General features: G+C 40.9%; 1 protein-coding gene across 16 annotated transcripts in view; it reads right to left on the bottom strand.

Annotated features, from left to right (window-relative positions):
* Positions 1 to 22,189, bottom strand: part of Apbb2 (amyloid beta precursor protein binding family B member 2) — a 364,818-nt gene that overhangs the window by 164,179 nt on the left and 178,450 nt on the right. For all 16 annotated transcript variants that reach the window (XM_029560692.1, XM_008827233.3, XM_017796659.2 and 13 more), the window contains 2 exons: positions 19,194 to 19,262; positions 6,457 to 7,272 (listed from right to left, as the gene is read on the bottom strand). In XM_029560692.1, coding sequence (XP_029416552.1) covers positions 6,457 to 7,272; positions 19,194 to 19,212 — 835 coding nt within the window. In that variant the 5' untranslated portion in view covers positions 19,213 to 19,262. The remainder of the gene's footprint in view (positions 1 to 6,456; positions 7,273 to 19,193; positions 19,263 to 22,189) is intronic.

Genomic DNA, 22,189 nt, shown 5'->3' with positions numbered 1-22,189 from the left:
GAAGAAGAAGAAGAAGAAGAAGAAGAAGAAGAAGAAGAAGAAGAAGAAGAAGAAGAAGAAGAAGAAGAAGAAGAAAATTATGACTGACTTATTGAAAGGCCATTTGAGATAAGACAAATATTTAGAAGTTTCTAAAAGTATGAAAAATACAAAACTTCTCCAGAGCTCTGACACTTTTCAGTGCTGCTGGTTATGTTAACATACTAGGTTTGTGCTCAGGCTTTTCTTCCATCAACTATTCACAATGACAAAACCAAAAACTATTCATGCCAATGAGTTCCACTTTGCTTCAGGACTGGAAACCAATTAAGTTGTAACATCAAAGGATTCAGCACTACAGCAACCCAGATTAAGAAGCAACTCCAAGCAAACAGTGAAGGCAAGGTGGCTCCCATTCTTGGACTGCTTCCTTTGACTTATAGACCATACTGGCTCGGATACAAAGGATGTTGTGATGGACCAAGTTACTGACTCCAATTCATTCCTCCCTGGAGCCTACAATATGAGCAACAATCACCCTGAATGCTCTAAACACTTCTTTCATATAAACTGTGCTTACTTGTTTTAAAGCTGTCCTAACGTAGAAAACATCAGAAAGCATGTACAAGTATCATGTGCCAGCTCCTCGTGTCCTCATCTAAACAGCAAACAGGTAATTTTTGTGGGGTCTCTTGACATGCATGTTGTCACACAGGCCTTCCTCTTGCTTTTATGAAGCTTTACATCTAAGTGGAAACTTTTTAGTTGGGCAGGAAATGTTGAAAAGGATATAATGCACTAGGAACTATCTTGGGGGAAGGACTACAGAGAACAGACTTTCTATAGCTCACCAATTCCTGAAATGTTTTGCAAAGGTGATAGATAACATTTGAGTCAAATGTTAATCGCTTACATGGACAGATCTCTAAGATGTGTCTTTCCATTTTCTGGATTCTTGTGATAACTACTACACACATCCAGTGAACTGATCAAGTCAGACATATTTAGCCCTGAAGCTACATGCCTAGATCTCAAGACTGTGGGACAATGAAAACCGTGGACACTGTATCTAAAGACCTGGGTTCAAAGACCAGCATGGCTACTTAAGTTTGACAAAATACCAAGAACAGGCTCTGACACACAGTAGCTCTGAGAATTTAAATGTGCCTTTCTCAATATCTCTGGTTATTCTGCCCCATCCTTTATGAGGCAATGTGATCAGTTAAGTTATAAAATACATAGCCAAAAAAAAAAAATACATAGTAAATACCTAAACCAGAAATTGACTAAAATATAACATCAAATGGCCTATTGACACACATACATAGGTGGCCCCCATTTTTAATTCAATTATCATGACTTATTTCCCAAGCTCACCTGTATATCCTAGGCATTGACAACCCAAAGGCAAGGATGTACAATCCTTGCCATTCTGGTTTACAAAGTCAAAGTCCAAATTCATAATTAATTAAGAGTTCATAATTCATAATTAAAAGCAAATTTTTATATCACATTACTATACTGTTAAAGATCACCAATAATAGTAATCACTAATATTTAGTAAGCTCTAGCTCTACGCTGATACAATTCTAAAAGCTCTTTGAAGATGTTCCCACTTCAGCTGTTCCCACCAGCAGGTCTACGCAAAACCTGTGGCCACTCCCATTCTAGATGATAGGCCATGTGGCCTGTCTGTCATAGTTGGGTGGGATGTGATCTCTAGAAACTGACTCTAGAACCCATGCCCTTAAAAGCTAAAGAAATGTTACACTCACAGCCACACCATCTGGACTTGGCTTGCTCAGTGTGCAATCCTGGCATTGGACACTTTAGCAATGCGTCTAATTTTGAAATGGCTCTTATGCAAGGTCCATCTCAGACTGGGGTTCTAGCTCAGTAGTTAATTGCTTAGCATATGCAAGGTTTGATTCACCCGACTAGTTCCATACTTTGTGAAGCTCAAAAAATCTTAAGCTGCATGTTGATGCCCTGAAAGTTTGAAGATGACGTACCTTTGGGAAGTTTTCATGTAGCAAATATAAAGTACCAAACAATTAACAGAGAGGCAACACAAGAGTCTGAGCAGCATGTATCTATCTCAGTCATCACATTAACCTGATGCCACCAAGGGAACTATACATATGACAGAATTCTAAGCAGATCCAAAGTCCTTTCAAAGACCAAAACGATGCTAGCCTTTGTATTAGTGCCAGGGTCACAGCACACGAATTTTCCCAAAGGCCCGTGAAAACCCAGTGATGTCCCAGATATGTTTCTTTTTCTAACAGCCCCTTGTTTTCTCAAAGGACAAACTACATAGGAGGAAAGGGCAGCACCATATTGTACACATGACTGATCGAGCAAAAATGTCACTGAAAAGCTGGAGGGGACAATTCAGAAAGAAAAGGAAAATACAGTGTAGTCAATTTCTGGGTTAGGCAATGCATCTTATTTTATAAATAGCACTCTAACTCAGAAAGGATGCCTTCAGTACATATGAGTCTGTTCTACTTTTCTAGACTCCCCAAACAGGAGCTTGAAATCCAAAGACAATAGTGTCTCAACTTAGTCATAAAACATACCCCACTGTGATGCCTGTCTACCTAACACATTGGAGACAAACAGGCAATGCACACTTTTAATATGGGAGTTATGGCACTGTATGTGGGTATCTTAAAAATATTCATTCTCATTTTTAATTTTCTTTCAACAGGAAGTATTCATATTTTTCATAATCATCTGAATAAACATACCATGTAAACATACAGCAAACACTAATTTTACCATTACAAGAGAAACATGGTTTTAAATTTAAGCTGATCATGATGGTTTTGAACACTACCAATATTGATTCATTTGAAAGATGAAATCAAAAGAAACACTGATGTTGAAAAATCACATTTATTTCACTCACTGATGCCTGCCCTGTTCACTGTGGGAAACTCTGGAGTGCAATGAGAAAGGAAGGGCTTTCGTTTCAGTCCGTCCTCAACTAGATGAGGCAACTCCTCAAGAGCCGTTTCCAAAATTACTAGTATTACTGTTTTTTGAGAAATTATAGCACACCAAAACAAGTAGGTGCTTACTTACCTTTTGGAAGGAAAGCACAAGTTTGGCTTACAGTACATTTTTTTTTTTTTTTTAAGTAAGCTCTTTAAAAAAAAGAAAAAGAAAAAGAAAACCTACAATTTTGAATAACAGTCAACATATTCTTTTGAGTCTGATTTTAAATGTCTTTACTAAGCAACTCATCCCACCAAATTCACCCTTAGTCTAAGTTTAAGGGTCTCTAAAACTGACTGTGGAAAGTAAAAACTGGAGCCATCTTCTCAGCAGGTCAGAAAACGCTAATCCAGTTCATATCACATGCCAAGCACTGTATTGGGCCCAGTAAAGAAACCCAGTGGGGAGTCAGGACATGGAGCAAATGTGCATGTAAGCCTCAGAGCAGAGGGGCCCCAACCTGTCCTTCTGGAAAAGGAATGAAAAACGTATTTTATGAGACACAAATAGGGTAAAGTGCTTAAACTTGGCCCTCTCCACAGGTCCTTTCTTACTGATATGAGCACTCAAAATACGAAGGAGCCAAGTATCTAAATATTCATCCATGAGGAAACTGCTGAATCACTGAACTTGTACCTGGTGGCACAGCTGGGGAGATGGCTTGGTGGGCAAGTGCTTCTTTTAGCAAGCTTGAGGACTGAATTCAGATCCCCAGAACCCATGGAAGAAGCTGGCCATGATGGTATACACCTGTAATGTCAGCACTGGAGGTGAAGGAAAGGTAGATTCCTGGAGTTCCCTAGCCAGCTAGTCTAGCCAACAGGTGAGGGCCAGGTTCAGCAAGAGACTTGTTTCAAAAGGATAATATGGTGAGGGTTGGCGAGATGGCTCAGCAAGTAGATACCTGCCACCAAGTCTGATGACCCAAGTCCAATCCCCAAAACACACATGGCAGGAGAGAACTGTTATCTCCACCCATGTGCCATGTCACATGTGTACCTACACACATACGCAGAATAATAATAAACAAAACTTTTATTTAAAAAAATAGAAAGCAATGGAAGAAGACACCTGACATAAACTCTGGTTTTCACGCATAATTCACAGGCTTGTACATGTATACACACACACACACACACACAAATATAACAAAAAGAATTAAGAGGGGCTAGAGAGATGGTTAAGAGCATTGGCTGCTCTTGTAGAGGACCCAGGCTTGATTCCCAGTACCCAAGTGGCAACTAACAACCATCTGTAACTTCAGTTCCAGGGGATCCAATGGCTTCTTCTGGCCTCTGAGGACATCACAAGCACAGGTGCACTTACATACATACATGGAGGTAAAACACTCATACACATAAAAAAAATTAAAATGATAAAAAGTTTTTAAAAATAGAGTTCTAGAACTTTAGGTACTGTGAACATTACTGCAATAAACATTGATGCTCAATTTTTTTTGAAACAGGGTTTCCCTGTAGCCCCTGCTGGCCTGGAACACATAATGTAGACCAGGCTGGCCTCGAACTCACAGAGATCCACCTGCCTCTGCCTCTCAAGTGCTGGGACTACAGACATGCGCCACCACGCTCAAATTTTTAAAATTACAGAAAAAAAGAAAAATCACTGAACTATAAAAATGGGCTGGATGTTCAAACTATATCCCTCCCTCCCTCCCTCATTTTGCTATGCTGGGGACCAAACCCAGCACTCTATCACTGAGTTACATTCCCAGCCCTCATACAAAATAATATTCTTAAGTGGAAAAAGAAAAGCATTAAAATTCTAACGAGTGATTTTTTTTGTTGTTTAAATGTTTCACTTTGAACTTGAAAACAAAAATTTAAGGAAGACAAAATGATGGACCCTTATAATAATTATTAGTTAATAGGTATTTCTGTGGGTTTTTCAATCTCTACCACAATTATTTTAGAGACTATCTGCCCACAACATTACTTATATTAGTGTATATGGTTATCTCTTGGTATCTGCAGGGAAATTGTTTCCAGGAACCTGATGGGAATCAAAACTGGAAGCTGCATGTAACTTACAGACATCTTCCTATATATTTGAAATGTTTAGGTTACTTAACACCTCACAATACAACATACAGCTATGCAATAGTTGTTACACTATTTTGTTTAGAGAATGACAAAGAAGTCAAGGCATATTCAGTACAGTTGTCACTTTTCCCCAAATATTTTTAGTCACAGCTGACTGAACCCAGAGCTGTGGAAACAGTTTTATACAGAGCCATCTGTATTATATGCTACTATATGCATTAGTACATACTTCTAAAAGGTAAGATCTCTAAAAATATTATCACAAAGTTTTGATAAATTTTTAAAAATTAATAAAAATGTTATGTTTTCTGGAAAGAAACAACCATTCTGAAAGGTCATTGAGTGTTGAGAAAGGGAGCCAGAGCGAGGGGCACAGAGGGTCCCCGCTGCAGTTACACCTTCCAGTTTACTGAAAATTCAATCCCAACAGAACACATGCCTGCAATACAACAGAAAAGCAGCCAGGACAGGAAGACAGCGAGGATCTGGGAGACTCTGAAAATGGGTGAAATCTGGCTGGAAGACGCTCAAGGACAGAACATTCGGACACTAGCAGGTAACGATGTCCACAGTACAGGACATGAATTCTCTAAGTGGGTAAAAGGTAACGGAGGGCTGTGGGTACAATGACATCATTAAACATAATAATGACTGTTGGATTTGTTATATTTGTCAGCTCTGATACCTACACGTCTAGTTGTTAGGCCACACGTGTGGGTGTTATTTACACTGAATTCATTCATAATAAAGTGTTCTAGATCTTTCGATTTTCTGATTGGTAGGTGGGAACAATGAGAAAAAGAGATGGAGAAGTGGCTGACTTTCAGAACTCTTTTCACTTCACAATATACCCCTCCTGACAGAGAGCTGCAAATACAGAAATACTACTGGAAGACCAGTCTCACCAACACCAGTTAAAATATTAATCTTCTAAACACATCTTAGAATATCATTTCCTCACTTTCAAATATCACTTGAAAAGGCTAATAGAACATTCCCCAGTAAAGGTCAAAAGAAAAATGCCTGTAAGGATCTGACCTCTAATGTTTCAGATTTTAAGTTTTTTTATAAGCTTGAGAATAAGTAAGTTCTCAGAAGTTTGAAATAATTGGTTCTCTTGATTGGGTGATAGCCTGCCCTTGGTAACTATTTTTCCTTTATAATTTTATTTAATGAAATTTGGTATTTCTATACAGTATCTATAGTTCCCCTAAGCACTATCAGTGCAATTTTTATACCAAAGACATTTTACCCTACTTAAGACCGAGGACTATTTCTTTTATGAAAAATGTGTTCCAATTTTACCCTCAGGTTACTCTGGCTGTAGATGACAATTTCAGTCAGTATAGAGATTTACTCCACTGCTAGCTGAAAGCACCAATGGAAAAGTAAGGCTGCACCATTCCCAGGGTACCTGTCTCATCCGGGGAGCTTGGGGAGGCACTGTCTTGGGACAGTGTGGTCCAGCTGGATTCCTCATCACTCGGTGCCAGGTTCTGGATCCGGTGGAGTGCACAGTCGGTTTTGGCCCCTGTTTTAGGATGGTCCTTCTTGGTCTCTGGGCTGGATGACACTGTGGCTACTTGGCCATCCTCTGGGCTAGACTGGGGTTTGTTTGGTTTCTGCAGCGGCAAGTCACCATTCCCAATGATGGCAGAGGCTTGGACTGGGCCTGGCTGGGCTTTCTCCTCCCCAATCCCATGGCAGCCACCCAGGTTCTGCTCTAGTTCTCTTGCTGAGGTTTCCAGGTCTGCATAGTAATTGAGGAAGCTCTTAGTTCTCCTGGGCTGGGAGGGCAAAATCTCACAGCTAGAGGACTCCTGTGGGTGTGGCTCTTTACCCTCCAACTTCTCAGAAGTTATGTTGATGACTGCTGTGGGGCTAATGTTTTTGTTGGGGTCCTGCTGCCCCTGCTCTGCAGCCTTCCGAAGCTGGTTCTCCCCATTTTTCACTAGCTTGATGTTGGCAGAGCCATTTCCCAGCAGGGGCTGAGCGGCTGGATCTGAAAGACCCATGGCCGCCTGGATATTAGTCAGTGCATATTTTTTCCTGCATTTGGGTGGTGTGCTGTTCTTGGCATCTGAGTGTTTTATTTCAGCATTCAGCAGTTCATTGTGGGAGGAACGGAGATTAAGGGTATTTGGTGGTGTGGCTGGACTGTTCCGATTTGCTACGTCTGTGGTTCCGCTGCTGGCCATAAACACTGCCAAGGTGTCAGCACCTGAGTCAGCTGAGGGGAACAAAAGGAAAACTGGTTGTGAGGCACTGGTCATGATCAAACAACTCTGTATACAGTGTGAGAAGACACTTCCACATAGAACATTGCAAGAACAAACGCTGCTGTGGAATGAGACCTTCTTATAGAACTGACCCATTTTCCTCTTCATTTCTGTTATTTATATGTTAAACAAGAGCAAACAAAGGCTTCATTGTGGATATCCAAAAGCTAATTTACACAAAAGAAACCAGAAGGTCTACATTTTACCCAGCATAAAAAAATTCTGTTTGAATTCATATAAGAGCATTTTTTTCTGGTGACTGTTTTTTATTCTTCACAACTTCGAAAAGCATCCTCTTTCCAAACATGAACAACAGGTTTTTAATCTGTAGTTCCTTTTGCAAAAATCAACAACAAAACTGTTCAACACTCCTCTAGAATTTTATTCTTTTTAGAATCTTTTTATTTATGTTTATGTGTATGAATGTTTTGCCTCTGAGTGTGCTATGTGTGTGCAATACCTGAAGAGGCCAGAAGAGGGCACTGCACTCCCAGGAACTGGAGTTACCAATGGTTAACTGTCCTGTGGGTGCTGAGAATCAAACTTGGGTCCTCTGGAAGAGCAGCCAGTGCTCTTAACCACTGAGCCATCTCTCCAGGCCCTCTAGAACTTCATCTTAATCAGCCTGAAAGGTCACTGTTCAAAGATGTTCCATGCGTCCAAAGTAATTTCTCTCAGTCACATTTCAAGGCTGTGTTCTGAAAACCTGGAAAACCAAACCTCCACTAGAGTTTGCTAATGTATTACAAGTATTTGTGACCTGAGCTTAGCATTGATACTCAAAAGAATTGTTTTTGATTAAATATCTTAATTTCTCAAGAACATGCACTATTACACATGCACACATGCATATGCACACAAGCAAAATTATTATTAATGAGGCACTGAGCCCTGAGCTACAGATAGCATATGAGAACCCCCAAAGGAATCCGAATATATTCCACGGAATTAAGACAGTCTCATCTGTTCACAGCTATCATGTGCCCTTGCCAAAGATGCCTAGGAAACTACCTGACAGTTGCATTTATCTCATACACTATTTGCACCCTCAGTGATTTATTCCATATGTCTCCTGCAGGGAAGAAAGGCAGGCTTCACAAGCTGGAAGTGAATGAAATTCATCAGCAAGAATTCCTAAGATTCAGAGTTCTCAGTCTGGGAGCAATTGCTTCTTATCTGATTCTCTGTTCTCCTCAGACCTGTGATCTCCACAGCTGCAGTAGGGGGGACCCAGGGCAGCTCTTCACATTCCTGAAATTGTATTCTGGCAAATTCCTCCTCCTCTTCTGCCAGGCAAAATGGAACCTTCACAGATAAGGACAAGAGTTCCTCCCCTGGTGGAGAGTTTAGGGGCATTGCCTATCATCCAATGCTCAAGCTTGGCTATTTTAGAGAGTCACTCACAGGTTACAGAATCCTCTGTTTCCAAGAAGCCCCAGGCAGTGTCCATTCACTGCAGGCAGGCAGCTCACAGATAGTTAAGGGCTATAACCCCAAGTGGATGTTAGACTTAGTCTCCTTCAAAGTTTATAGAGATCCCTGCTTACCCAGCATGCTATCTCAACTGTGGTGCTTGTTTTAAAGAAATAAATCTTTTAAAAAGGTGTGTTTCTTCCTTTTAAACAATACTCTAGAAATGAATTCTTAATTGTTTTTAATGACTGGCTACTACTACTATAATTTTATGAAAAGCATGTTTCAATATATAATTGAGCCTCCTTCAAAAATAGCATTTGATATGAGCAAGGCCCAACTTGAACCCACAAGTGGTTTGCTATGATATACATCCATAGCACAGATACATAAAGGAAAGTTATTTAGGTATTTAGAGCCATCTAAGAGAAAGTATAAATTAGCTAGCTTCTCAAAAGTCATCACAAAAATTTCTTTGAGGCTATTTGATGGTATTAGGTGCTGTATTCTAGTAATGTTATTAGGAAGACAAATTGTATCCCTGTATTATAACCATAAACATCATAAACATTTCTAGAAACAATAGCATCAGAATTTCTAGGTAACTTTAATATTTAGGTAGCTTGGAATGGGGATACAGTGCAGTGATAGAGCACTTACCTACCTCTAGGTTCAGAATAGGACTATCTAATACAAACTAGAGTATTAGTTTGTATTAGCTCTGTTGATGGTGTTTTTATGCATCAAAAGATGAATACAATATGATTTAGATACTAAATAGTGGTATCAGGTGTTATCAGAGAGCTGGAAAATCACCTTGTTTTTGACTGGGCCTAAGGTTAGGGATGTCTCCCCTAGGGCACCTTCTCAGACAAAGAATGAAACTGGAGACCAGAAGAAAGATCAAGGACACTTTTAATGAAACTAGAGTTCAAGGAATGGATAGTAAGCCTTATAAGAACAGGCAAGGTAGGAAAACTAGGAAACAAAACAAAAACACAGCATGTGAGGCTTATAATGACCTGAGCTTTAAGTCAGAAACTGAGCTTTTCACCTCTCTGACCCAATCAAGGAAGACATAGTCATATTTTATTACTAATGGTTTAACTATACAGTCAGTTAAAAGCTCCAAATTCAGGCTGGGTGTTTGAGACAGGAGATAGCTAATTGTATTCATGACCTCTGGTTCACCCTTTAGCATCTGTCAGCTTTGAACCAGGAAGAAACAGCTAATTTTATTTACTGTTATTAGTTTACCCTTTAGCTTTGTGGCCAGTTTAAAGCCTTGAGCTGTTCTCTGGTTCATTCTTTAAGAAGTGACAAGCAGTTTGAGGATTGCTTGCTGAAATGTCAGTATTCAAAAGTTTGAAGCTGTCTCTAAGAATCTGCCTTCTCTGCCAATTCCTCAACTGCCTGCTTACTCCAACACATCCACATGCAAAATAAAAGGTTCAGCCTTAGAGTGCAGCAGCTAAGCGAATCCCTAAGGTGTACAGCTGCCTCCTGGAGCTCCTGCATCAGCTAGGAAGTCATCCGGGCGCAAAAGAATCATGAAGTAGCTTGATGTTCAAGGCTGCAGGAAGGAGGTGTTCAACATGAGAGGTAATGAAGGCTATGGGCACAGAACCCCGGGTCAGAGGCAGAGGCGAAAGACCTGCTCCAGCTTCTTGCAAGCCGTAGAGCCTAGGACTACTCCAGTTTCCTTTACTGAAAAATGGACCCTGGCTGATTTGAGAATTTGAATGAGGAATGTCTAAAGAGAGCTTAGCACAGCAACAAGAAATGTGAGCTTCCGTCATGTCTACTTACCCTAGTGACACAAGCACAGGGTTAGGGCTACCTTGTCAAGGCCCCTAGCTACTGAGTGGCAGAAATACTCTTATTGCAGATACACAAAGGGCCAGAAGATGAGGAAGGGATAGTTGGGTCTATGAGGGTTTCGTTATGGATGGATGTTCCGAAAGTTTACCATTGGAGGTTTGTATTTAAATGAAAGAAAATCTCACAGTGCCTCGTTAAGCCTATTTAGCTGTTTTCTTTAGAATGAAAAAGCCTAAGAATAAGACCCAACTCTGACACAGCAGACAAGTCACTTAAACTTGCCATCTCCTGGCTTTAACATGCAGATAATAGCAGGGTTACTGTGCTGAGCTGAAGCCTAAAAGAGACAACTGTCAAATGTGTAGCCTAATGGCTGTCATATTATAATATGAGCTCTGAACACATCAGGTATAATTGTTCACACCGCTCCCTCTTTCGCTGTCGACTTTTGTTTCTATGAAAGACAAACACACAAAGAAATCAGAAATCAACTAGGGTGGTAAGCCACAGGTAAGAGGAGGGAGTGGTCCACTCTCCTTGGAGCACAGATGATCTAAAGGAAAGGGAGGATGGACTACCTTCCGTCTGGGAGTCTCCAGAATCAGGACATGAAAGGGGAGCACAACTGGAAGGGACAGAGCTGGATGAAGGCTTCTGCTGCAAGATTGTACTTGACCCCAAGGCAGCAGCATAAGAATGAATGGGGCTGAAGTAAGTGTGTGAGTGTGTGCGTGTGGATGTGAGTGTGCGTGTGGTGTACTTGTGTGTATATGTTGGGTATCCTCCTCCAGCAAGATCCAGGAACAAGAAGACTGTGATGAAAAGGCATTAAAGAAGCTACGTAAGCCAGGCAGTTAAAACATCAGTGATCATCAGGGAAACAATGGGATGAGATAGACACTGGTGTCTTCCTCACAACCCACAAGGTGGCTAGCCCCGTCTTCATTCCTCCTGTCTGGCATCTGAATGGATTCTGTCACTGACCAAAAAAAAAGAAAGAAAGCAAGACCCAGGCATCACAACCAGTTAGGAGACTGCTGCAACAAGACTGTTAAAATGGAAGGAGGGGACAACGGGCTTGAGAGACTTGGTTGTGGGGAAAAGTTCCAGCTCTTATCAGTCACCTCTTGACCAGGCCATAACAGTGTGGTATGTTCTCTTTAACCACTTGGATTTAGAGGCAAAGATTAAGAAGAATCTGGTTAGCTGAACAAATAGGACACTGACCACTTCCATTATCAGTTCCAGAACAATGGCAGAAGTGGACAGAGAGCGACCTGTGAGAATGTCACTAAGAACCAAGTGGGGAAGACAGCAGCTAGAGGATGGGGTTCTAGGAGGCAATGAGAATTGTCGTGGGGTTTTATTGTTTGAGAGGCTACAAACCAGAAGTCAGTGGAGGAGGAGTAAGGGGCAACACAGAAGAGCAACTGATGATGAATGAGGTCTAGTCCAGGTGATGAGAGACAAGGGCCACAGCAGATGGGAACAGAGGGCCTTGCCCAAGGTGAGGGATGTATCTGAACATGAGAAGGAGAGACTAGACTAAGGACAGATACCTACTTCAACTACAATGACACAAAACTGAGGAAAAGCCACACTGACAGCATTCATTTTCTCTATGCTGAAAAAGGCTTCACGGGGAATCACCCCAAGTATGGCCCAGCAGGGAATATTTAGACACAGCCATAGAAACGGAGGTGGCCAGGGGCAGACTTGCAGGCAGATATGCAGGGATGAGAATGGCCTCTGGATGTGGCCTACAGAGGGAGAGAAGAATTCAGACAGGGTGAAGAACCGAGGGAAGAAAAGTGTCCAGGGATTGGAGGTACAAGAAAGAAAGGGGTAAGGAGATGTTCGTTCTCCACCTCTAAGATGCCCCAAAGCTTCTGACTCCTGTGCTGGGACTGGGACTGATGAGGGTGCTAAAGTGCTCTTTGGGTGGTTGTGTGGGGGGCGGCTGATGAGCACTGGATAAGGAGGTGAGAGACCTGGAGGAATGGAATGGTCCCCATGAGGTCAGAGGTGAGTGAAACACTGTCATTGCACCTTCTCAGCATCCTTCCCTCGGGCAAGCAAATTCTGCTCTTCTTCTGAGAATCAAGGTAGATGTGGCCTCTTTGTGAAGCCCTCTTGCCCCTTGAGGTAGAATCCAGGGCTGCTGGTCTCCATTTCTTCTATCTTTATGAATACATTTCCAGAACAGCATCACTTGATTTTATTTTATTATTTTTATTTCATGTATATGAGTGTATTGCCTGCATATATGTAAGTGCACCCATACCATGCAATGCCCACGAATGTCAGAAGCAGGTGCCAAATTCCTGTGGAACTGGAGTTAAGGACGGTTGTTAGCTGCCACATGGGTTCTTGAAATCGAACCAGGTCCTCTGCAAGAGCAGCCGGTGCTCTTAACCACTGAGTCGTCTCTCCAGTCCTCTTGTTTGTTTGTTTGTTTTTTGAGATAGGGTTCTCACTATGTAGCTCTGGGTGGCCTAGAACTTACTATGTAGACCAGCTTAACCTCAAACTAAGAGATCTGCCTGCCTCTGCCTCCTGAGTCTGGGACTACAGGCTCATGCCACCATGCCAGGCTACTTAGCTTCACTTTTATCTTTATCCTGATTGAATTTCCTGCTAGACTGTGATCTCAGCCAACCAGCAGAGCAGTACACATGAATAAATGTTTGTAGGATGGGTGCTAAATAACATGAAGAAAGCAGTATTTAGTGTAATTGAATGCAAGGATTCAAGTAATAGAATGTCAGCTAAGCATAGTGGATCATACCTGTAATCCTAGCACTTTGAAGGATGAAGACTGTCATGAGTTTAAGTACAGCCTGGGCTACATGGTGAGTTTCAGTACAGCCTGGGTTACAGTATGAGATCCTATGTTAACACACCCATCTTTTAAAAAAAAAAGCCCAGATAGAATTTTTTAGTTTCCTATTACAGACTGAGTAGAGATTGGCATTTTCCTTCCTTGAAGAAGCTAAGGAATGACTCCATGAAAGGAAAAGGTGATCAACGGTTATTATTTCTGGTTCAACCCCATACAGAACTTGAACAGAAGTGAAAATAAAACCCTTCAATCTCATATCTAAATCAATCTGTCTTGCTCCTCAGTCTCAGCTCAAGGAAATTCTTGATGAAGTCTGCCATCGCTCCATGGAGAAGAAAACATAGAGTTACAGATACATGTTTTGTGACCCAAAGCTGCCTGGTACACTCCTGTCAACCTACTGACTCAAGTGCCTCCATGTTTCAGTAGCACAGGAGGCCTAGCCACGGCCTTGGTACACATGCACCACCTTGGTACACATGTGACCCCCACCATTCAGCTCTGGGCCTTCCTTTAATCCTTACCTTCACCACATCTATCATATACACCGCTAGTAGCAAGGAAGAGAAAAAAATCATTAGCAACATGGTATCATAAATTTGGAGACAAAGTCTACTCCATGTCTGTAAAATGAAGGGAAGGTACACTTCACCTCTTGCTCTACAATCCTACCTTCTTTTGACTTCGCTGGTCTACATTTAGGACCTTTTAATCTGTTCTTTCTACAACTGAAGCTATGCTCAGACTATAATCAATAGTGAGTTTAAATTACTTCAATTTTTCTTTCTTTTTTCTTTTTTTTCTCTTTTTTTTCCATACAGCTTCTCATGTAGCCCAGGCTTGCCTCAAGCTTGCTATGTAGTCAAGGATAATCTTGAATGCCTAATCTACCTATCTCTACTTCCCAAGTGATAGGACTGTAGGAGTATGCCACCACCGCCAGCTTTCCCTTCTTTTTCTTTTTTAAAAATAATAATAGACTTTCTAGTTCTTTCTATAAAGTCTGGCATACTCATGAATTCATTTCTTCATTCATTCATTAAATATTTATAAGCACCGACTATTAGCCAGGCTCTTTCTTCAAGTCCAGGAACACAACGGGGAGCAAAATAAGCAAAGCTGGTGAGGAATGAATTTACAAACTGCTAGTGACCATGAGGACTGGCCTGTCACACAGAGATCTTCCTCCCCTGGAAGTTTCACATGGACAGCACCCCTCCATGAATCTGTCACCACACTATTTCAAGTGTGATTCATGAAGGCAATGATAAGGTAATATTCCTGTCAACTTGACAAGGTCTAGAATCACCTAGAAGACAAACCTCTGTAGAACTCTGAAGGAGTTGGCAGACTGGGTTAACTGAGGTGGGCAAACCCACCCTAATATGGATGGCACCATTTCCATAGGCTGGTGTCCGGGATTGAATAAAAAGAAGAAAGAAAATTGCACATCAGCATTCACCTCTCTGTTTCCTGACTGTGGATAGTGTGACCAACTCCCTCAAACTCCTGCCACCATGACTTCCCTGCTGTGTTACCCTCAAACTGTGAGCCCAAATATACTCTCCCTTCCTCGAGTTGATTTTGGTAGGTATTTTGTCACAGCAAAGAGAAAGTAGCTAAGACAAAAAACCAACATCAATTCAAGAGGATCAATTCCTATTCTAGAAGTATGTGTAAACTCAGGTTTCAGAGTGTGACAAAACGGGAATTAATTCTGTCACTTGCCTTCCTGTGTGCATGAGAGAGAAACATCTATTATCTCCTACCATGGATTCCTCCCTTTTCTGCTAATAGTGCCATAGTCTTTATTGGGGAACAAGTTTTCCTTGACATCTGTTCATTCATTTAACAGATTTTTGGTTTTTTGTACTCTGTGTCAGGCATGCTTCTAGTTGCTGATGATACAACAATGAACAAAATCTACCCTCATGGGGCTTATATTCAGGGGTTTGGTACAAGTGTTGCAAGCAGATATACTCATAACCCTTATTTTGGGAGGCACAACCAGTCAGAATGGCAAATCTCCACAGTTCTAGTGGCTGGTTAAGGATAATCATGTAACCCAAACAGCGTTAGTCACGACACTTGATGCACTGACAAGAAGAAAGGCAGCAGCCAGGCGTGGTAGGACACACCTGTAATCCCAGCATTCGGGAGGCCAAGGCAGGGGGATTCAAAGTTAGAGGCCAGCCTGGGATCTATAGTGAGATCCTGTCTCAAAAAATAACAATAGCAACAATAATAAAAACTAGAGGAGGAAGAGGAATAGATACCCTCCTTTCTCTCTTCTGAACTAGAAAGTTTTAAGCCTAAAGCTTTGAGGGTTCACCAGAAGGAGAGTCAACCTACATAAGCACCAATCTAACAAATAAGAAGGCAGAGCCACAAAACAGAAGCACACCAGTCTTGATGGCACTGCTTGGACTCCTATAGCAGGCCAGGCCTTAATGCGACAACCCTGGATTGGATTTCTCAGGCCAGCACATTGAATGATCTAGTTTTCTTGCATAAGGCTTTTGAAAACTTTGGAACTAAATAGGCTTAGCTAATATATAAGTAACTTTTCTATGAAGCCTACACAAAATGAGTAAGCCAGGATCACTTTGACGAACACAGCTTTCCTCTCACAAAACAACAAGGGCTCCAGCACAGGTGTAGCCATGCAGGCCCTCTACCTCAGGAGAGCTACCGGCAGAGGCCTAGGCGGGATCCCACAGGGAAATTGGTTTTCAATACTGTTTTTTTTTTCTTGGAGGGAGAATGTGGAGGAAATGGCTTTTCAGTAATGACAGCAAGCTCCTCTCTCTTCAGTAACCAGTGGTTCTTGTGTTTTTTTATAACATGTGGTTTATAAAACTAGAAATGGACAGGCCAGGAAGTCCCATGCTTGCTTCAAGGTGGAGGAGAAACTTCACATTTTCTTCATTTTTCTACTATTCCACTACATGGTTTTATTCACACTGAGAAGTTAATCCCAGAGGAATGCTGCCTTTTGAACTGGAACTCAAAGTATAAAGGAAATGAAATAAACTTAGATTTTTTTTCCTCTTCCTTTTAGGGAGGAGAGGCAAAATAAAACTGGTTTCCTGAAATTATCCATGAAAGCAAACCGTCAATGTGACAGAGATGATAAGAGCTCTGTGAACAAGAGGCTGAAGCTATGAGAAAGCAACTTGGGTCACGGGGTTGAAGAGACAGCAAGATTAGTACCTCGGAAGTTTCTAGAGCCAGGGAGGCAACTTCACAGGCTGAATCCCAGGGTCCATGAGAAACACACCTAAGCCTGAGGATTTCCTGCACCTTATCCAAACTAACTGCCTGAGGACTGGCTCTATTCAGTCCTTCAAGGGAACTGAGGAGATCCAAGACACAGGGAACAGATGCTTTTCTTGAAGAAATTCAGTCAGATCTTAATTAGTGGGGGGTTAGACACTCAACAACATAAATACATTTCAAAACAGTTTGTTCTACACAGTGAACATATGCAACTTTATTTTTTAAAAAGCTCAATCGGGCTGGAGACCAGGCTCAGTGGTTAAGAGCACTGGCTGTTCTTGCAGAGGCCCTGGGTTCAATTCCCAGCACCCATCTGGCAGCTAACAACCATACATAACTCCAGTTCCAGAGGAATCTGATACCCTCTTCTAACCACCACAGACTCTGCACAACACAGGTACACTTACATATGTGCAGGCAATACATTCAAACACATAAAATAAAAACAATAAAAATATTTTTTAAAGCTCAATCAGATTTAGATAGTGAGAAAGAATGAGTTTCTATACACTCTCACAATGTCTGAAGTAGGAAAAAAAATCTTAAGAATATGGTACTTGGGATTCAGGAAAGGCTCTCATAAAAGGAACAGCTACATTGGGTCCTGAGGGACAGATGGGAGGCTATTAGTAGTTAAGAAGAAAAATATCACACCTGGTAGGTAGGATGACTGATTACTTAGGAATAATAATAATAATAATAAAGCAGGATTTTTTTAACTCAAAGAGAATTAAGACCTTAAAAAGTATCCCCTTCAGGAACTTATACTGTTGCAAGCCTTCTAAGGACAGTTTCTCGATTCATTTGTACACTGTGTTCCTGCGTTAGGAAAGCTTCAGTGTCTTCTAGAGATGGATTTATTTTTAATGGACTTCTAAAGTTTCATGGCCAAATCTGAGGAACACAGTAAATGCTCAAGCTTAGGAACACTGTAAAATTTAAACTGAGAAAAAGTAGGTGAGCTCTAAAGGAATTACAGGCTTTTGAGCAACTGATCAGCTGGCTCTCAAACCAATTCCAAAAGGGAAATAATCAGCAAAAACAAACAGCAGAGTCTTTGAAATGGGGCAATCATTTAACTTTGCTGGATGCTTAGAGCTGCTCAGAAGGGACTTCTGAGCTAAATCTTGAAGGATAAACAGGAGTTTTCTAGATAGATAATAGTATAATCCCAATAGGTTTCCTTTTAATTTAAAAAAAACTTTCTTTTTCTTTTTATGTATGTGAATGTTTTGCCTGCATGTATGTAAGTGCACCTGTATGTGTAATGCCCAGGGAGGCCAGAGGGCGGCATTGGATCCCCTGAAACTAGAGTTACTAGCCGCCATGTGGGTGCTGGGAACTGAACCTGGGTCCTTTTCAGTGGTGCAATCAGTGCTCTTAAACCACTGAGCCATCTCTCCTGCCCAGATCTGCTTTGTAAAAGGTTCTGTGTGATCTCTAAAGTTTAAAAGCTCCCTGGAGTTGGAAAGTGAGATGAAGGTACACCTCATTCCAGGTGCTGGTTACATTACCCCTCAGGAGTTGTCATTTGAATTTTCAAGGAAACAAAAAACCTTGGAATAACATATGCCACTCAAGTAAGACTACTGCTTTCCCTGTAAAGAAAATGAGAAAGGGGCCTGAACATATTTAATAATAAAGTTAACTTCAGAATTTAAAACATTAATAATTTGCCCATGGTTAAGTATACTTACTGAACTTGCTCAATGGTAATGTGTTCAGAGAAAGACAACTGACTCCACTCTGTTGGCCACTTACAGTCCTACAGTGTTTAATTTCAAGTGTTAACTACAGTTGCCTTTTCCTTATTATATGACTGTGAGGCCAAGAATTACATCCCATACCACACTGTGTGCAGACTGGCATCTATCATGAGACAAAGAGGGACACACAATAAAATTAAGACAGGCTTCATAAGGTCTGAAATTAATCAACACTAGAACCAAGGAGAATACTGAATTGGGAAACTATTCTTGACAAATTCCACAATACAAGATACTGTTTACACAGACTCAACAGCAACACCCCTCCCCACCCTTTGCTCACAGTTCAGCAGTCCACAGACTGTAACGTACTATGCCAGATGACAAAAGTTGAGTTTTAATTTCCTGCCATAGTCAACTAAAATATTTTTAGATGATGATATCAGTAGTCTGCAATAATTGCACAAATACATTTATGGTCAAACAATTCTTTTACTTCATTTTCTAAATACTTGTTTTTCTATTATATTAATAAAGAACACTGAAAACCAAAACATGCTTTTTTTTTGTCTTTTTTGAGACAGGGTCTCCCTGTAGCCCCAGCTGTCCTGGAACTCACTATGTAGACCAGGCTAGCCTTGAACTCACAAAGATCTGCCTGCCTCTGCCTCCCAAGTGCTGGGATTAAAGGCATGCGCCACCACACCCGGCTGATCATGAGTTTAACATTAAAATAAATACGTCATATATTTTGTCAATTTTTAACATTTAGCAGCTTCTATGCATTGAAATACGTAAGAGCACATCTGACCTGGAAGTACTTCTGACATGGACCGCTGGGTGCCAGCAATGGTGCAGGAAATAGGTTATAATTTGCAATCTACGAAAAAAAAAAAAAAAAAAGATCATTTGAGAAATAGAAACCACAACAACAAAGCATAAAAAGCATAACCTACAAATCCTTCCAAACACATATTAAAAATGATATATTTTCGTAGATGATATAGAAATTTTTGTTTCTTTATAATCGTTCACACTACTTTTGACTCTAATTAAATTCTCACTTAACCACATTATCCACATTAAGATCTTTTCCCTATGTTAGGTTTGCCTGCCTGCCTCAAGCTTCAAATGCTTTTCTTGCCAAAAAGAGACACAATTCAGAAGCTACTAAGAAAAAAATCCAGTGGATTTTGCCACATGAAAATTAAAACCCGATTTGGGGAGGGGATGGCTATAATGGTAAAGATTCTTTTTTAATCTCTTAAAAAAATTACCACAACAGATATCATAAAAGGGCTATTAGAAGAGGCTTTATGTAGAAAAAGTGTTTTGAAATCATTAAGAAAAAACATGAACAAGCTTGTAGAAAACTGAGCAAAGGACAAGGACAAGTCCTAGGAGAAACACAAATGTCTAATAAACATAAATAACTAACCTCAGTCAAAATTAAATAAATGGCCACCTGAAGGAACAGTGACAGATATGCATGCTATACAGACCCCAGAAATTAACCACTTGAAAACACGTAAACCAAGAGCAAGGGCATCGGGAATAAGAACTTTCCAATCTTCCTGGTGGGGTTTTAAATCACTACACTTTTAGGAGAACCATTTACAAATATCTGAGTAAATGTAAAATGGGTGAACTCCACTGCTCGGCAAGTCGACTCCAAGGAGTTTATCTGAGGTAATCTCATATGGCTCCTACTGTTCAATAACCAGACATCCCAGTAATGACCTTAGCTGCTCTTCACTGGGTAGCTGGCTCATTAACATACATCTATGCAACAGTGCATGTGCTGCCATTAGGGAAAAATGTAGTGGCTCTAACCCAGCTGCTAGGAAAACAGCCTTAAGATGCAACACTGCAAAATGACTAAAGTGTACAGCGTGGCAGTCTAATTTGAATAAAAGTTGTTTATTTTACTTATATTTTCTGTATTACCATTTTGTGTGTGTGTGTGTGTGTGTGTGTATCTGTATCTGTGTGTCTGTGTGTGTATCTGTATCTGTGTGTCTGTGTCTGTGTGTGTGTATCTGTGTCTGTGTATCTGTGTCTGTGTGTGTGTATCTGTGTCTGTGTGTGTATCTGTATCTGTGTGTCTGTGTGTGTATCTGTATCTGTGTGTCTGTGTCTGTGTGTATGTATCTGTGTCTGTGTGTGTATCTGTGTCTGTGTGTGTATCTGTGTCTCTGTGTGTCTCTGTCTGTGTGTGGGGGGGGCAGAGGCTGACATCGAGTGCCTTCCACTATTGCTCTCTACCTTGTCTTTTGAGACAGGGTCTCTCACTGAACCCAGAACTCAGTAACTGGCTGGACTGTTTAGCCAGTGAGCTCCAGGATTGGCCTGTCTATGCTTGCCTCTACCCATCCCTTTCTCCTTCCCCACCAGCCATGGCCAGTGCAGGGGTTACAGATGTGTACAACCATGTCTGGATTTTACATGGGTGCCAGGGTTCTAGGTCTCTGTGCTTGCACAGCAAGCGCTTTAGGCACTGATTCATTTCCCCAGCCCCTAATCTAAATAAAAAAGTTAAAGTTTACACGTGTGCCGATACACAGGCATGCATTCACACAAACATGTATTTTCATAGAAATTTCCTAAATAGGGACTGGGGAGATGGTTCAGTCAGTAAAGTGCTTGCCATGCAAACATGAGAATCTGCTTTGATCCCTAACCTCCTCCCCCACAATTACTAAGAAGGGAAAAAAGTATCAAACAACAGGAAACTGCCATTTGCCAACTTTGATCCATCTTAAGGAAATCTAAATGCAGGCCTTGTTTTCAGAGCATCTGTTGTCAGAAACGTCACTTAGAATGATAACCTGTTACATTAGGTTAAACACAGTACCTTATGATTCAATTTATATAAAGTAAAAAACCAGGAAAAACTTCTGTGTCAGGATAGTGGTGTGAGGACAGCTGGAAGAAGAGAGGCAGCAAGACAGTGGACCTGGGGATGCTGGTCACAGTAATGAGGTGCTTCTTGACCAGATGTGAAAATCCATCAGGCTGTGCCCTCATGAGCTGTGCCCTCATGTGCCCATTTATGTGTTCGTGTTACACTTCAATGAAAAGTTACAAGAAAAAACTAATTAACTGAGGTTTTCTAAAGCTTCATTCAAATTGGAAAACTTCATGTTTTCTAAGACTCTTAAGTTCTAATCTAACCTTTCCAAACTAGTAACCTTTAATGGGCATAACTTCCAACTTTATGATTCAGATAATGACCTGACACCTGGTCTGCTGGCCCACAATACATTTCTAATTATATTCCAACATGCTGTGGAGCAGGCTCATTAGTCTGCTGTAATTGAAGGGGTGGGTTTATTTTACTGTCCTGAAATACCAGGAGATGCCTCTTCTGCACCCATTTGTCTTCACCCTATGCCTGTCTCAGCCCCATACAGCATTCCACAATTCCTTTTTTCTTTGTCTTCAGAGTGCATCTTATATCACACACAAAGATGAGGTGATAGATAGTTCTAGAAAATGAACACCGATGAAGCAGACAGAAGACCCTGATAAGATCTACTCACATGGGTGTTTTGAAAAGGTTTATATAAGAGCAAAGAACCTGCATTTAATCCCTAAAATAAAATATTCCTGTTTCCCTGACCTGAACAACATCCCAACTTTAGTTTAATTAAGAACAGAACACTTTTCTCGTCACTTCATGTTGTAAATGGCTCTGTACTGTTAGCTATGTGTTATCTGTTACATATTCCATGTTTGTTCTGTGTTATTACCTATGCTAATATCAATTACATACTCTATTTTCTAAGTTATTACCACATTATTATC

The sequence above is a fragment of the Nannospalax galili genome, unplaced genomic scaffold, assembly GCF_000622305.1.
Source record: "Nannospalax galili isolate Female #2095 unplaced genomic scaffold, S.galili_v1.0 scaffold772, whole genome shotgun sequence".
In the NCBI taxonomy this organism is placed as follows: Eukaryota; Metazoa; Chordata; class Mammalia; order Rodentia; family Spalacidae; genus Nannospalax; species Nannospalax galili.
The sequence above is the reverse complement of the archived record's forward strand: the minus strand, read 5'-3'. Positions and strand labels throughout refer to the sequence as shown.